Source organism: Mus musculus, chromosome 8 (assembly GCF_000001635.26).
Source record: "Mus musculus strain C57BL/6J chromosome 8, GRCm38.p6 C57BL/6J".
In the NCBI taxonomy this organism is placed as follows: domain Eukaryota; kingdom Metazoa; phylum Chordata; class Mammalia; order Rodentia; family Muridae; genus Mus; species Mus musculus.
In genome coordinates this window covers 109,708,794-109,726,096 of record NC_000074.6, presented here as the reverse complement: position 1 = coordinate 109,726,096, position 17,303 = coordinate 109,708,794, and the positions used below count along the sequence as shown (strand labels likewise).

General features: G+C 44.3%; 1 protein-coding gene across 15 annotated transcripts in view; it reads right to left on the bottom strand.

The window, feature by feature from the left end:
- Positions 1-1,164: 1,164 nt before the first annotated feature.
- The window catches only part of Zfp821 (zinc finger protein 821), a 29,681-nt gene continuing 13,542 nt past the window's right edge, over positions 1,165-17,303 (bottom strand). For 8 of the 15 annotated variants that reach the window (NM_001363380.1, XM_011248534.3, NM_001363381.1 and 5 more), the window contains 6 exons: positions 16,570-16,686; positions 8,210-8,335; positions 4,754-4,902; positions 4,239-4,343; positions 3,044-3,210; positions 1,165-2,133 (listed from right to left, as the gene is read on the bottom strand). In NM_001363380.1, the coding sequence (NP_001350309.1) occupies positions 1,479-2,133; positions 3,044-3,210; positions 4,239-4,343; positions 4,754-4,902; positions 8,210-8,335; positions 16,570-16,609 (1,242 nt within the window). In that variant the 5' untranslated portion in view covers positions 16,610-16,686 and the 3' untranslated portion in view covers positions 1,165-1,478. Of the gene's footprint in view, positions 2,134-3,043; positions 3,211-4,238; positions 4,344-4,753; positions 4,903-8,190; positions 8,336-16,569; positions 16,687-17,303 lie in introns of all 15 variants that reach the window. The other 7 variants (NM_001363384.1, XM_030243833.1, NM_001363385.1 and 4 more) reach the window with 1 other exon arrangement.

Sequence of the window (17,303 nt, the reverse complement as noted above, 5' to 3'; positions counted from 1 at the left end):
TATCAACTGTCTATCACTAGGATTACAAGCATTTTTTTTTTGACAGCAATTAAATAACTGGCTCGAGTTACACAGTAATAAGACAGTGGGATTTTGTTTTGGAGACAGGGAATCTTTACATGACTCTAGCTGTCCTGGAGCTCACGGTCTAGACCAGGCTGTCTCTGCCTCCCAAGTGCTGGGATAAAAGGTGCACACCACCACACCTAGCTGATTCTGTGGTTTTGGCTGGTTGGTTTTGCCATGGTAGGGATCAAAGCTAGGGCCTGCAGCATGTTAGGCAAGCAACCACTCACCTGGGGTTTTGAACCCATGTAACTAATTCCTGAATTTGTACTAATTCAGAATGTTGTGGAAAGAAAGAGCTAACCCATGTATGTAAAGTGGGCAAGGGATTTGTTGGGACACAGTGCATCCTGTTGTCTGAAATAGTCCAAGGAGGACTTCAGTGGGGAACACTGTCAAAAGGCATTGGAATCAATTGTCTCTTTTCTCTCGTTTTCAATGCAACTCTTTTTTTGTTTGTTTGCAAGATAGGATTTCTCTGTGTAACAACCAGCCCTAGCTAGAATCCACTTTGTCGACCACAAAGATCTGCCTGCCTCTTGCCCTCCTGAGTGCTGAGGTCAGGTGGGTGCCACCGTGCTTCAATGTGATTCTTTTTCAGCTGGTCAGGGAGGACTTCCCCGTAGTTTGTTGGGATTCATTTTTAAACAGCCTTAGACCTACAGAGGTGGGAGAGGAATCCAAATGTCCCTGTTTCATTGGAAGAGGTCCACATTCCTGGCAAAGTTATTTTTCTTGCAACAAATTAACTAGGGCACATCCTTCTGGCCCTCAAGATCTAGAAATATGCAAACTGTGCATAAGCTTTGCAGGCAAAGGCAGCTTCTGCTCATCTTGCACCAGCCCAGAAAGAGAGAGGAGTAGCTCATTTGCGTGTCATGACAGCCAAATTGCAAGAGTGAGGAGCTGTTCTGCTCTAGTCCTCACCACAGATGACTTGATCTCACCTATCACTAAGTCCTCTGCGTGGACAGCCTAACTTGAAGAGCACTCTGCCTCCAAAAAGAAAAAGCCACCAGAAATACCAACAAACCCCTGAAAAGCTCTCTACTGCCACACGTCACTGGATGAAACAGAAATGAGACAAGGGAGCCAGGGGCCAGTAAAGATAAAATTAATTTATTTGCCCTCACAGCTTCATGGACCATACTGGGTCCCACAGTCCCATAGTCCTGGCCTGCCACCGTGGGCTGAAGAGTCCAGGTTTCTGGAGTGCCTGCTCCCTTGTCCAGAACTGCATTGAGCCAGGTCCCCTCCTGACCCCATCCTTTTCCCAAATGCAGAGGGTGCACAGGTTTCCCTGCAACCAACCCGGACCTGCCTGTGGCAGCAAGGACTGTGGCCTCCTGAGTGACTGCAGCACCAATCCCCGAGGGCTGGAGTGGATGGGAGGTCAGGCAAGAGGGTGTGGTTCAGTGCAGAGAGCTGTTGTTCTGCTCTTCGAAGGCCATTTTCCCTAGAAGCTGGCTGTCCAACTCTACCCCACTCACGGGCAACTGGAAGAAGTTCATTTCGGCTGCTAAGGCTGCCATGGCAGAAGGGTCCTGACCAAACTGAGCGCGCAACATCATGTCCATTTTCTCCAGTCTCCTCTTGAGCCTCTTAGCCTCTCGCTCTCGAATGAGTCGGGCCTGCCGCTTCTCTGGGGTTTCATTGGCCCGCTTCAGCCTCATGGCCTCCCGGTCTCGCTGCAGCCTGCGAGCTCGCTGCTCATCTGTCTCTTGCATGCGCTGCAGGCGCTTGGCTTCACGATCCCTCATGCGTCTTACCTCCCTCTCCTCTGGGGTCTCATTGTCTCGACGGCTCTTCTTGGCTGTGCGTTCTCGTTCAAGTCGTTGCAGCCTTACTTCCAGAGGCTCATTCTGTCGCCGAAGGGCCCACTTGCGTACGCTGGGAGTCTGTGTTTCCAGTAGCTTGCGGTAAGCAGCACAGTTGTTGCAAACAAGCAGAATTCCAGCAGGGTATACTGGAGGACTACAGGCAATGTCCTTTCCTTCAGCACTGGAGGGACCTTCACTGTGGACTTGGGGTACGGATTCCATATTAAGTACTTGAGGGAGTTTCTCACTGAGAAGTAAAGATGTTTGATGGTTAGTATCTCCCTGAGGCAAGAAGGTCTTACTCCTTAACAGCTAGGCAGACTGTCCCAAGTCTACTGTTTGATTTGAAGGGTTGGAAGACCCCTTCTCTTCTTTGGACTAGGGTACCTACTATGTTTTAGGGCCCACCTTGAATTAGCAACTGAGCTACCCACCATAGAAACCTACCTAGAATAACCCTGCAAGGCTAAGTCAGAATGGCAGTTTCTTAAGGAGCTGTGCAGGTCTAAGCCTGGTGTATGAATGAAGGGGCCTGGAGGTGGACACTTCCTTCACACAGGTACAATTAATTCACTGCCTTACCACCTCCTACCTGACACTGCCCAGAAGGAAAAATAGCTTGTCGCCAGACAGTGGTGGCGCACCCCTTTAATCCCAGCACTCGGGAGGCAGAGGCAGGCAGATCTCTGAGTTTGAAGCCAGCCTGGTCTACAGAGTGAGTTCCAGGACACAGAGAAACCCTGTCTTGAAAAACAAACAAACAAACAAACAAACAAAGAAAAGTAGCTTGTACACTGTACAAACAAGGCAATGGGAGGAAACAGTGTTCTAGTCTTCCTAGAACACAGCAGTGTGTCCTTACACCAGGATCCTCTTAGCATACTGCAACGTCTGTCTGCTTTATCATGAATGCTCTTGCATGTTTCTGCATCACTTTCTAGTTGGAAATATTCTGATAGGGAAAGAAAGCAATCCATTTCCCTTGAGGGGTAACTAGTGCATACTGTCTATCGCATCTCCAAGTCTCATTGCTTTTATTTCTAGATTTGTTCTGTCAGTTCATTTGAGTTATTTGTCGCTTGTTTCCTTTGGTCTGGGAAAGCAGCATCTTACACCCCATGACTGGCTCTGAGCACAAGGATAGGTGCTGTACTAACCTGTTAAAAGTGGCGTGGCTGGTAAAACGGGCTCCGCACACAGCGCAGTTGGACCGCTGATCTTCTGAATGGATTAGGAGGTGGCGACCCAAAGACCCTGGGGAGCTAAGGGCCCGGCCACAGACAGGACACATGTAACTCTTGGCACTCACCACTGCTGCAGTATGCTGTAAAACAAAGCCTTAAGCTGTCCATTTCTTGTTGCTTTCAGGACAGTTTCCACCCCTCTTTTTCCTTCCCTTAGACTGAGGGACTTGGAATGATTATTTTTTTAGCTCCTGGAAAAAGCACAGCCTACTGTGTTAGTGGATTTCCAGAGGAGCCCAGCCATTCAGACCATTGCTCAGATTTTATTACTGTGAGTTCTGGCCATATTCTGGGACACGTGAATGGTTGAAGAATAATGGAGTTCCAGAGCCCGCCTCAGAGACTTTAAAGGAATTCATGCTCCTGATAGTTTTGTCTTCCCTGGCTATAGTGTACCGATACAAGTGCATTTTAGGAGTACACTGAAGGGGCCGGGCAGGAGTAGTGGTGTGTAACAAGTATTCATGGACTGTCTTTCCTCGGGCTTCTGAAGAAGTATTTCTAATGAACCAACTATCTTTACAGGTATGATCTCTAAAGTTTGGTCCAACCTGGGCTGTGTACTGTTGTCTCAGAACAGAGCACTAGGAGTAGGCATACTCTTAGTAGTGTACCTATTAAGGGGACATGTCTTACGCTGTTTCCTTGTTTGTACTTTCACTGGCACCCCCAAAATATGTCGCTCTGTGTTTTATCTGTGTGCTTGTAGCATGCCACAGTGTGTGTGTAGAGGTCAGAGGATAACAAGGGTGGACTCAGGTCAGACTTGGGAGCAGGTGCTTTACCACCAGAGCCATCTTACTGACTCACATCATATAATTTATGTTGGCCCTACCCCACTTTAAAAGCCGTCATTGTTAAGTCAGTTTAGTTTATTTCACTACTGACTGTATTAAACAATTTAGTAAAACAAGACCATGATACTTAATTCTACAGTGTATCTATCTGTATGAGAATGCAACCATTATTTCCTAAGATGCTATGAGGGGAGGAAGGAGTCCTAGTAGAACCAATAACCTGAGCTTCCTTTGCAGAGGCAACGGCCACTGCAGCATCTGACCTCTATACTGCTGGCACTCAGCCCCAGAGCTCCCTCCCCATTCCATACCTGGTACACATGTGCAATCAGCTGCTCCCGACTCCCACAGTCTAGCTGGCAGAGGGGACACTGGCAGAGTTGAAGTAAGGGGTCAGAATTTAGGTTTTCTGTGACCTGCAAATCCACCAAACAGGCAAGTCATGAAGACTCTTCACTAGTCTCTTCCCTGCCCCACCTCCTTCAGTAGTCTTAGGTTCCCACTGCAGACTGAAGGATAAAATATCGTTTGAATAAAAGAAATTAAATTTCTTCAATTTTCAAGGCTTTCTGCCCCGAGGACACAGGACTCTGCAGGGAAAGGACTAGATTCCCTTTCACATGTTCCTGGCATGAATCCTTAGGATACAATGTATTTGGAAGCTGGTTCCACAAGACAGCCTGACTGATATAACCTGAAGACATCCTCCTGAGAGAGAAGCTCCTGAGAGTAGTTCTCACTCTGCTGGGGAGGAAGGGAGAGCTTCGGGGGGTGCAGGCTGGGGCGGAGGGAAAGCTGCCGGCCGGCCGGGCCTGCGTGCACTTGCCTCGCGCTCTGCTAGTGCGTCCCCACTACTGACAGGTGCTTCCGCAGTCTCTAATTCCTTTTCCACTTTGACTACCCCACCATCTTCCTCTGATGTGTGGGAAGATACTTCATCTTGTGTGGTCTCCTCTTCGTCACCTTCACTGTCACCTGGAACACATAAACTGGTCACTTGTTCTGATTTTTGTAAGAATACATCCTGAGCAGCTGTCCATTTAACAGTTTGCAGCTACAATGAAAAAAACATTTTCAGACTTCAGGTAATACAGTTTGCATCAGTGCTTGGTGGGCACAAATCAGCTATAACTACCATTCATTATGATTGATTGATATATATATATACACACACACTACAGGGAAAATATGAGGCAAATCTGCATTAAAAATCCTAACTAGCTTTGTACATTACCAAAATAGTAATTGTTGTTTTGAAACAGGTCTCATGTAGCCCAGGCTGGCTTGAGTCTCACTATGTATTCAAGGCTGACCTTGAACTTCTGACCCTCCTGCCTCTTTCTCCCAAATGCTGGGACTCTAGGCATATGTCACCATGCTTGTGTTATTCATGGTTCTCAGTATCTTAACCCTTGAGATGGAACCTCCTGAAGCGCACCATCCCAAACTCAGCCCCATCACGTCATCGTGGACTTAGCGACCCTCTTCCTGGCCTTATTACTTACTTGTCTCCTCAGCCACCTGCACAATCTTCCCATGCTGCCTCAGACAGCTCTACCCTGAGGCCACCAATCTCTTCTCTCACAACAAACATTAATACATACTTCCATATATAGTAGCAGAATTTTATTTCCTCATATCAGTAAGGATATAAGAATCAATTAGTTTTAAATTTTATCCATTTATAGGGAAAGGGCTATACATTACAGTAGGAAAATAGAATTAGCATAGCAACCAACCCTGGACAGTTTATATTTATAGGGATAGAAGGTATCCAATTTTATCTTCTCCTCTTTTTCTCTTCCCCCATCAGCCTTCCCCCTCTTTTGAGACAGTTTCTGTGTGTAGCCCTGGTTGTCCTGGAACTCTATGTAGACCAGGCTGGCCTCACACTCAAGAGAATTTCCTGTGTCTGCCTTTAAGTGCTGGGATCAAAGGTGTATCCCACTATGCTCGGCTGTCCACTGTTACTAATACCCTGTAATGTACATTTTAAGCTAATAAAACCTGTTTCAGGTGGTTCTCTACCTTACTTAATGGAAAACTAAATGTGAAAGAAGTGGGGGAAGTGGTGTTCCTCACTTTAGACAGAAGTCACTGTTTTAGTTTAGCAGGGAAGCATGTGGCTGTCAGGTCATCTACCTGTGGCTGATGAATCTGCACGGTTTGTGTGAGCTGATTTGTCTAACAGTTATAAATAAAAAATAAATAAAAATAGAGGGAGAAAATGATTGAGGGGAGCAAAGACCCACAATAACAAATGATGTTCAGCGTGGATGTTTTAAAGATCACAGAGGAAGTCCCGCTGAGAGGAGTCATAGGTGACTGCCCTTCTTTTCCCTCCTGCTGGGATTCTGGACTCCTAGGGCTAGGGCCAGCGTAAGGAGTCTCATCAGACCCTGCATGTACAGCCAGCGTAAGGAGTCTCATCAGACCCTGCATGTACAGCCAGCGTAAAGAGTCTCATCAGACCCTGCATGTACAGCCAGCGTAAGGAGTCTCATCAGAGCCTGCATGTACAGCCAGCGTAAGGAGTCTCATCAGACCCTGCATGTACAGCCAGCGTAAGGAGTCTCATCAGAGCCTGCATGTACAGCCAGCGTAAGGAGTCTCGTCAGACCCTGCATGCACAGCGGGCTCATTTTCCTGCTGACTAGGCTTCTTGTTCCCCTTCTGTTTTGCATTAAGTTCTAAATCTGCAATAAAAAATCATTTTCCTTTGGATAACATAGGGTTATGTGCGTCTACATAGATGTGTCGGTCACGGGACAGACCTCACTTTGGTGCTCAAGAGCATAGAATGTTTCCTTAAAGCTTTCTGTCACTCAAATCCATCTCAGCCATGAAGGGCTGGTCCAGACTAGATCATTTTCTCACTAGCATCCAGTGTGGAACACTTGTAGGTTTAGTCTAAGGCATGGCTGCATACAATGCACTTTTGTAACTTGTCAATTATCTGAGTGACTCTAGCAGGAACATTTTTTTAAAAAGTATGCTGTCTAGAAGGATGGCACAACTTTTTATTGTTTTAGAACAATAGCCTATTAGAAACTGCTGTGTTCCACAGGATTCTGAGAAATCCTAGGGTTCATTTCTTTTTTTTCTTTCTTCCTTTCTTTCTTTTTTAAAGGTTTTATTTATTTATTTATTTTTATTTTTTTGGTTTTTTCGAGGCAGGGTTTCTCTGTGTAGTCCCGACTGTCCTGGAACTCACTCTGAACACCAGGCTGGCCTCGAACTCAGAAATCCGCCTGCCTCTGCCTCCCGAGTGCTGGGATTAAAGGTGTGCGCCACCATGCCCGACTATTTATTTATTTTTTATATATATGACAAGTACACTGTAGCTGTCTTCAGAGACACCAGAAGAGGGCATCGGATCCCATTACAGATGGTTGTGAGCCACCATGTGGTTGCTGGGAATTGAACTCAGGACCTCTGGAAGAGCAGCCAATGAGCCATCTCTCCAGCCCTCATTTCTTTTTTCTACCTGCTTAGTTTCTCGTGTGCACATGTGTTTGCTATTCTTTAATTATCAGTTTGGGCAGCACTGTAGAATTCTCTACACACTTCAGAACACACACGCTCTCTGTCTCTCTTCTCTTTGTTCTCCCCAAGCTTTCAACTGGTTAAAAAAACCAAACCAAACCAGAGATTTCACTCTAAACTGACATTTCATAAAATCAGTATCAAGTGGATAAAGTCAGGAGCATGCAGAGACCTTTCTGGGAAATAACACAGCTCAGAATGAGTCTATTCAGGCAGATCATGGAACAGACAATCCATGAGCCTTAACTGATAAGTCCTTTTTTTTTTTTTTTAAATCTCCTAAACACAGAAATCTGGTAAGGACTTTGGTGTGGGAAAGCCTGGACTTAAAGCATTTTATATGCTACATAATCTCATCACTAAGCAAATCTGTAAAACAAGGACCTCAAGCAAAAATTCATTAATGTCTCTCATACTTCATTAACTATAAATAAATAGACCTGAGGCAAAGGGACTTTTTTTTCTTTGACCTGGCCCACAAGCTGCCTGAACACTAACTTAGAATGTCCTATATCAGTCACCATGAAACTCTCTGTATATGGTATAGCAGTGTCAATTACTAGAGTCCATGAGTCATGAAACCATGCCGACTGTCCTCTCGAGTGAACAGATTCAGACCCGAGATCAGTCTGCCTTCTAAGATCTTCCTCCCACCCCCACGCACAACCCCACAGCGCACACGCTATTAGTTCCTCTCCCATTGCCCTGAGTCATTACCAGAAGGTGCAGAACTCACTGCTACTGGAGTCCTGATCTCGTAGTTGTTGGATAGCTTGTCGCTGACTGCCAAGGTCTCCAGGAAAATCGGTTTTCATCATTGCCTGTCGGGCTTGTTCTTCTAACCCAGCAAAGACTTGATCCCCTGGTGATCACAAGAAAAAGTAGTCAGGCCACCAGTTGGGCAGTACACGCCTAGGCAAACTAGTTGGAAGCTCAGACCATTCAAAGGTACCCTGTGAGAGGCAAGTACCCTGTGTGGACCCATTTATCTCCAAGCAATGCTGCTAGCTCCAATAGTTTGTGGGTGTAGCTGCTCTTCCTGGGCAGTTAGCTTATCTTAAATCTTCCTATTCTTGACTCTTGGAAAGGTGATTAATCACTACTTTACAAATTTAACTACAGAATCTCAATTCCATTGCAACCTTCCATTAGGACCGGGAAGAGGTAAGAGGAGGAGCAGTGGAGTGGAGGCATGGCAAGACACTGGGCAACCATCTGTCTGAAATTACTGTTAGCAAAGCCCTAACTAATGCACTCTATCTCATTCATTTCACAAACGCTTCTGTAATCCTGAGTAAATCTCCAACCCCATCTTCCTTCAACACTCATTCCTACAACTGTGATCTATGTCCTGGTCATTCCCCCTGCCTTGCTCTAATGTCTACTGAAATTTACCATGATAAACATGACTGGCTAAGTAACAGATGGGAGGCAGGAGGGGAGGAGCAGGGGTTGGGGGGATAACATTCTAACTCCCTGAAGCACACTGACTAACCTACAACAGATACTACTTATCCGGCCTTGTCTCCTTGGGTCAGTCTGGCCTTGTGGCCATCCCTGATTTTGCATTTACTTTTCATGAACTCTGCCTGTGATCCATGCTTATTGAAGAGTTAACCTGCAAGAGCCTTTTAATTTCCAGGAGCTAGGTATAGAGGGAAAAAGAGAGATAGGTTTTTCTTATCTCATTAAGAATGGAACTACAAGCCAGGCATGGTGGCACATGCCTTTAATTTGAGCATTTGGGAGGCAGAAGCAGGCGAATTTCTGAGTTCGAAGCCAGCCTGGTCTACAGAGTGAGTTCCAGGACAGCCAGGGCTATACAGAGAAACTCTGTCTCGGAAAAAAAAATTGTAAGAACGGAACTACAGGGGGCTGGCAAGATGGCTCAGTGGTACAAGCACTGACTGCTCCCCTGTAGGTCCTGAGTTCAAATCCCAGCAACCACATGGTGGCTCACAACCACCTGTTATGAGATCTGACATCTTCTTCTGGTGAGTCTGATGACAGCTATAGTGTACTTATTTATAATAATAAATAAATCTTTCAGTGAGCAGGGCTGATCAGAGCAAGCAAAGGTCCTAAAATTCAATTCCCAACAATCACATGAATGCTTGCAAACATCTACACAGCTACAATGTACTCATATACATAAAATAAATAATCTAAAAAAAAAAAAAAATGGAACTACAGGCCCAATTCCCCAGTCAACAGGGGAATATAATCAAAAACCTCAGGGAAATGTTTATAGACCAGGCCCTTTCTTACTGAAAAGGGAAAGGACAGTAGACAGGCTAAGGTTTGGGAGGCAGAGTACAAAGTTAAGGAGGTTAGCTGTTCCTTGGTCAGTGTAAAAACTGATGGGGCTCAATTCCATGTAATTTATTTGCTCCCTCATTAAGCAAATAATCCATAAATACTGCTACTATATTACCAGTTACAGTCACTGTGTGCTCGTCCAGGCTTTGTAAGTACTACATAGTCCTCACCTTAATTCTTTCTCTTTTTACATTTTAACTTTTTCTTACCTGTGTGTGGGGAGGTATAGCTGTACCACAGTGTACCTATGGAGGACAGTGGACAGGTCTGTGGTTCTGGGGACTGCACTCAGCTCTGATGCTGCACACGCACTGTAGCTCGCTAGCATCTGGTCCCTCACTTGATTATACGGTATGTATTCTTACTGCCTATGACCCACCATATCCCCACACTATCTGTGTGTCATTAAGATAGCCAAAGGTGATGGAGGGGTGGCTCAGCAGTAGTGTGTATAGTATTGCTCTTGCTAAGTGTGGTTTCCAGCCCCCATGTCAGAGGCTCCCAGCCTATAGCTCCTGCTCCAGGGAATATGTTTCTGGCCTCCACAAGGACCTGACTCACGTGAACGTAAGCCTATAAACACATAATTGAACATAAATCACTTTCTAAAAATGGATGAAAACAAAGGTCTATGGTGAAACCAAGTATTGGGGCCTATGTAACTATAATGTCTTTTCTGGGCTCCAGTTTTTGTTTTTTTGTTTTTAAAGATTTATTTATTATGTATACAGCATTCTGCCTATATGTATGCCTGCAGGCCAGAAGAGAGCACCAGATCTCATTACAGATGGTTGTGAGCCACCATGTAGTTGCTGGGAATTGAACTCAGGACCTCTGGAAGAGCAGACAACTCCCGAGCCATCTCTCCAGCCCTGGGCTCTTGCTGACCTTTCTCTTGGGTTAGGGGTTAAAGCCTACAGTCTCGTGCTTAGCTTTTGGTCCTCAGCTATAACCCTATCCTCCAAAGTCCCGACTTCCCATGCACTAGAAGCAGAGGTACGAATTGGATGTGACAGGGCTTTCAGGTCTGTTGCAACAAATACGTGTGTCTTTGTGGTAGACTGGCTCTCATCACAGTATTGCAGTATCTTCATATCATGCAACAACTCAAGTATCAAAATGTTTTCAAGGCCACAATATGACAAGAGGAAAAAAAGACGACGGTCTGATAGCACTGTCATGAGTCACTATGCCTAGATTAGAGAAACTGACATTGTGACAAACTTATCCTGTGGCAATAATGGAGGTGGAGAGGCTTAGAATGTTTTTCTAGGTATATAGACCTCAAGAAAAAGAAAAATTAGTTGCTTTAAAACCATGTTCACATTTTTATTGTTTGTCTTTTTCTTTTTTTAGACCAGTTATCTCTACGTAGCTCTGGCTGGCCTGCAATTCATTACGTAGGGCAGGCTAGGCTTGACTATTCACAGGTAGATACCCACCTCTTCCTCCTGAGTGGTGGGACTGAAGGTGTGCACCAGCCTGTGTTCCCCATTCCTAAGGCAACCTGTGGGCTCTAGGTTACTAAGACAATATCCTATCAGGAAGGCAAAGGGAAGGGGTACAGTGGTCCTCATGCTCCTCTGCACAGTGTTTAACCTTCCCAGCGGATCCCAACTGAACCAGCAAAGCCACGGCCAGCTCCAATAGTGAAATCTTCTACACTGGCTCATGGTCCTGGACCTAAGGGCCACAGACAGACCAGGCACTACGGAAAGAAGTCAGTCGGTGATTCTCATCCGTAACACTTCAGGTCTGTGAGGAACTGAGCTGGATCTATAACATGCCAGAAATGAACAATAAAAATGTTCCCTGTCACACTGCACCAGGGGACAGATATCTAAAGGAAGGTAGAGATGGCTTGGTGGTTAAGAGCACTGACACCTCTGCCAGAGGACCCAGGTTTGATTCCCAGGACCCACATGGTGGCTCAAAACTATCTGTAAGCTCTGATTACAAGAGATTCAATACCCACCTCTCCTGCCTCTATGGGTGCCAGGTATGTAAGGCAAAACACCCATACACATAAAATTAAATTGAATTTTAAAAGATATCTAAAAGCAGATGAATCTTTCTAAAGGAGCCAGTAATTCAGTTTCATCTTTATCAACATGAACTGAAAATTCTATTAAGTTAACTATTTAGAACTTTCTAGAACAGAATATAGAGTCCCTTCACTGTTACCTAACTAAGATTCTTTTTGGTATTCTCAGCTAAGGAACTTGAAATACATTATTTTTTTAGCAGTGCAGAAACACTACCCCACTACTCTTTTATTCTATTCTTGACTATGGAAAAGCCTAAAACAAATATTATCCTTTAAGGCTGTTCCTATTCTAAATAGCAACATGAACAATATATATTTATTTTTAAATCTTAAAGGTGATTTTATCAAACTTCCTAACAAAAGTAAATGATTTGTCCGGTAGTTATTTTTATCTAATCTCCAAATCTACCTGTCAAGAATTATCCTTTAGAGAGAAGGTAGGGAAAGCTGCTAAGAAATATCTCACTAGAGCTGATGAGATGGCTCAGTGGATAGAGGCACTTTCCTCCATTCCTGAGTTCAGTTCCTGGAACCCACATGGTTGAAGGAGAGGACCCACACTTGGCAGCTGTCATGTATATGCTACAACATGCCCTCCCTCTCTACCCCATACACAAAACAAAAGTTGTAAGGTTGTAAGACATTAACATGTTAGCCGGGCGTGGTGGCGCACGCCTTTAATCCCAGCACTCGGGAGGCAGAGGCAGGCAGATTTCTGAGTTCAAGGCCAGCCTGGTCTACAGAGTGAGTTCCAGGACAGCCAGGGCTACAGAGAAACCCAGTCTTGAAAAAAAAAGAAAAAAGAAAAAAAAAAGAAAGAAATGTACATGTTGGTGCATTTATACTTTGCCTACATGTGAGAGTGACATATTCCCTGGAATTCGAGTTACAGACAGTTGTGAGCTTCCATGTGGTGGGTGCTGGGAACTGAACCCAGGTCTTCTGGAAGGGCAGCCAGTGCTCTAACCACTGAGCCACTTCTCTAGCCCTGTGAATAACCTATTTTTATAATGTAAAACTATTACTTTATCTTGAGACTGTTAGATTAAGTTAAAATTCTCTAGCTCTCAGATATGTAGGGTCACCTTCTTATTAAATGTGGGCATTTATCTGCCTATCAATAGCCAGGTTCCACAATAAACCCCAGGCACTCTTTTCTTTCTCCTTCTCTCTCTCTTTAAATTTGGTATGAAATGCAGAGTGTTTATCTCACTTTTGCCTAGGGATTCACAGACCAGTGAAGAACAACCAGTGAAGAACAGTGAAAGCCCATTTGAAAAAAGCTGGAAAGACCAAGTTAAAAGTCTTCAAAGGACCAAGATTTTGCTCTTTTTCCCTTTGGGTCCTTAATATAGTTTAATAAATGCAAGTTTGGGCTTCCTGAAATTACCCAGTTGAACATATTCTCCAAGTGAGCAGATGTCTGTTCAGAAAAAGCAGCAGTGTGGGGTGGGGGTGGGGGTGGTGGAGAGGATATATGGTGAGGGGGGCACACCGTGATTCCTTCCCAGCTGGCACTCTGAGTAGTGCTGTCTATGTGGGGAACAGCAGTTCCATCCCACTCCCCCCCACCCCCCATTTTCTCAGAAAGGAAAGGACCTGTGTGTTTACACAGCTTCCCTCTGCAGCTTCAGTGCCTGCAACCTGAGAGCCAAGTGTCTTGAGGGAAACTTTTTACCTGGTGGCTTCCTTGATTTCAGGACATGAAATGTGAGCACACAAAGGACTGCATTTTCAAATTCTCCAGAGTCAACAGACAGACTTGTACTCCGAAAGGGAAGTGGGAAAGCAGGTAAGAGAGAAGGTCTGAAACACAAGGTTTCACCTCAGTGGCAACTTCTTTACAATGAGTAATTCTGGGTTCTCAATTTTGCATTGAGTCTGCTAAAGGAGATAGGAACGGGCTGTTTGGATGATTTAGATAGAAAAACCAGTGTGTGCTAAAGAAGCCTGCTACTGCTTTTGGAGGAGCCAGGTTTGATCCCCAGCACCCACATGGTGGCTCACAGCCGTGTGTAGTTCAGAGGCTGGGGAAATGGCTACTCTTCAATCAGAGCACCCACTGTTCATAATGCAGTTGTAGAGGACCTGATGTCCTCGTCTGGCTCTGTGGGCATCAGGCATGCATGTGATGCATGGACATAGAGATAAACACCTGTTTTATACTATGTAACACAAATTTAAAACTAAAATTAAAGCCAGGGCCTCAAGTTTTCTGACTCTAGTTCTGTCTTGGTTTTGGCTGTCTATGGTGGTAGGGCATGAACCTAACAGACAGAAGCTATGCAAACATAGGCACAGGCCTAACAGTCAGAAGCTATGCAGACATAGGCACAGGCCTAACAGACAGAAGCTATGCAGACATAGGCACAAGCCACTCAGGCTTTGCTGCTTCCTAGACTTTAGTACAATTGTACTGCCACCCCACTAACTCCTTTGTTTTTTTACCTGCAGACACATTACATCTGTTTCAGCAGAAATTTCTAAATCTTCCTAAATGACTCACCTTTATACTAAGCAGCCTTGGAAATCTACCTATCCCAGATTAACAGCTGGAAGCACCCACCTGGTTCTATCTTATTCAACATTTCCAGGACTTAAACAGTGATCATATATCAAAGTTTGTCACCGAGTATCACTAATGTAAGATGTCAAAGCTATCATAACTTCTTTGGTCACAATGGTCTCAAGAAATTTTAGTCATCTTAATTCTTACATAATAACTCCTCTCCAAGCCGGGAAGTGGTGGCACACACTTTTAATGCCAGCACTTGGGAGGCAGAGGCAGGTGGATTTCTGAGTTCCAGGCCAGCCTGGTCTACAGAGTGAGTTTCAGAAGAGCCAAGGCTGCACAGAGAAACTGTCTCGAAAAAACAAAAACAAAAACAAAAACAAAAATAACTCCTCTCCAATATTTTGCTTACTTATTGCTTTAAGAAGAAAGTCATACAGAATGAGGCTGTAGCTGTGTGGTAGAGTACCTGCTAACCATGTGTAAGGCCCATCAAGAAAGATCACATACATCTCTGAATTTTCTGCTGCTGTACTGTACTTCATATTAGCCACCTGTCTATTTTATGAACATTCAATTGAGTATGCTTCTCTAACCTGAATATAGGAAAATGGCTAATTATCACAAACTGATAGTAACTAATTATTCTGTTTGATGTGTGTGTATGTGTGTATCCAGTGTAGAAGCTAGAGGTCAATGTCTTTCTCCATTGTTCTCTCTTTTTTTTGACAGGGTATTTAACTGAAACTAAACCTTGCTGTGTCAGCTAGACTATCTGACCATCCAGTCTCCAGGATCCACCTGTCTTTGCCCCCTCCTCCAGCATGGGGGCTGTAAGTTCACAATATTACACCTAACTCATACTATTATACCTATATATATTTTTTTAAATGTATCATGCTTGTGCATGTATGTGAACATGTACTTAAGCATATATATGTATGTGGTAGGCTAAAGGACAACTTGCAGGAGGAGTTGGTTCTTTCCTTCCACCATGTTGGTCCCAGAAATCAAACTCAGATCATTAGCTGCCAATGCAGGTTCCCTGTTGAGCCATCTCAACCCCTAGGATTTATTTTTAATGATTTTGATTTTATTCCCATGGGTTCTGGAGGCCTGAACTCAGGTCCTCACGCTTGTACAACAAGCACTTGGTTTAGGTTTTGTTGCTGTTTCTCACTATACAGAAGGGACGCTGCTGACACACTGAGTCTCAGCAGCTTTCCCTGGCTAAGGCGGGATTCTACAGCCCCTCTCGTAGAACCTTAAAGTCAGAACCACGGGGCCAAAGCTGCCAAGTTCTGCTGCTTGATGGGGCTTAGACCTTGCCCCCTGGTCGTTCCCTTTGGATCGGCTTTCTGTTGGTGGTGGGTTCCTATATACTGCTGACACTTTTCTTTTTATTTTTTTTTTACAGATTTATTTATTATATGTGAGTACACTGTAGCTGTCCTCAGACACACCAGAAGAGGGCATCAGATCTCATTATAGATGGTTGTGAGCCACCATGTGGTTGCTGGAATTTGAACTCAGGACCTTCGGAAGAGCAGTTGTTGCTCTTAACCACTGAGCCATCTCGCCAGCCCGTGCTGAAGGTTTCCTTAAGTCCTTTTCACAAGTTAAAAATTTATCTGGATGGGGTTTTACTCTGGGGTCACCTAGCCTGTGATTTTAGACAAATAAAACGTTTGCTTTCTAGACTTCTCTCCCTTCTCTAACAGGTCAGGTGCATTTCCTTCCCTTCTGTCTAAGTCTACCTTTCATCCTCTAAGACCTGTCTAAAGTCATGGTCTAGGGTCTCTTTCATCAAGCACTCCATCACTAACCCAGGTACTGAAACTGTCCTATTTTTAACATCTGTGGTACATAATCTATACTGCATCTATTGGGCAAATAGCATATACTAGCTTATATGTTTATGTTTCTTCTGTATTATAGTTTAGTTATGTTTTATTGCTTCACAGCCTTGACACCTAATATACTTTTTCACAAAATAAGTTTCCTGTAATTGTTCATATTAAAGATGAATCAAACACATATACATACCCCTTGGGCAAGTTAGACAGCACTCTAGTAACTTTATACTTCAAATCCATACTGGGAATCTTTAGCCCTTTCTCCCCCCGCCCCCCAACAAATGAGTGTGAGCCTCTCCCCCAAAACTCAGGCTCCTCTTTCATTCCAACCCAGGTTTCAAAAGACAAAGCCCAGTACTCACAGTGAACTTTATTTGGGTTTGTCTGTTTCCTACGGGACATGTTTCCCTGATATCCAAGCTCCGTTCTTCCCCAGTTTCACCCCTGGACAGGTCACTACCTCCTCGTACGGTGCTGACCTGCAATAATAAGAAAATAAAATAAAATAAAATAAAATATTGTTAGCCTGTTATTCTTCCCAGAAATTATAAAATTAGAACATTTAAGGATCTTAAAAAATACTTCTTGAGCATATAAAACTCACTAGATATAAATAACTAAACTAATGAAATGAAAAAGGTAACTAAATGTCTAACTCAAAGTCAAGGACCAAGAAACTCGAGAGGCGACTACTTATGAGACTTCTTCTATAAAGCTGTCTTTGGGATTCAGACTACTACTAAGTGGTCGAAGTCAAGAGCACTGGATAGAAAAGGATGCAAATCCGGGCAATCAAGGTTAGAAGTACTGTGGGTAAAGGGATTGCTCCCACGGATGTGAAAGAAAGCAAAAAGACAACAAACAATGACCTGTAGTGGCTGACCTGGCACATGTGCAACTGGAAGTCAAGACCTGGAGTCTGTATCTCTAGAAAGTTTTCTAAGGAACGATGCTTAGAAGCAGCAAGGGTATCACTTATCTGCAATAAGGCCGAGGCATGATGATACAAGAGCAAATCAAACTTCCACCACTTAAGACACGCTCTCTGCAGAAAAGTAGATGCCTCTCACATGGTGGAGTACTAATTCAGTCTCCT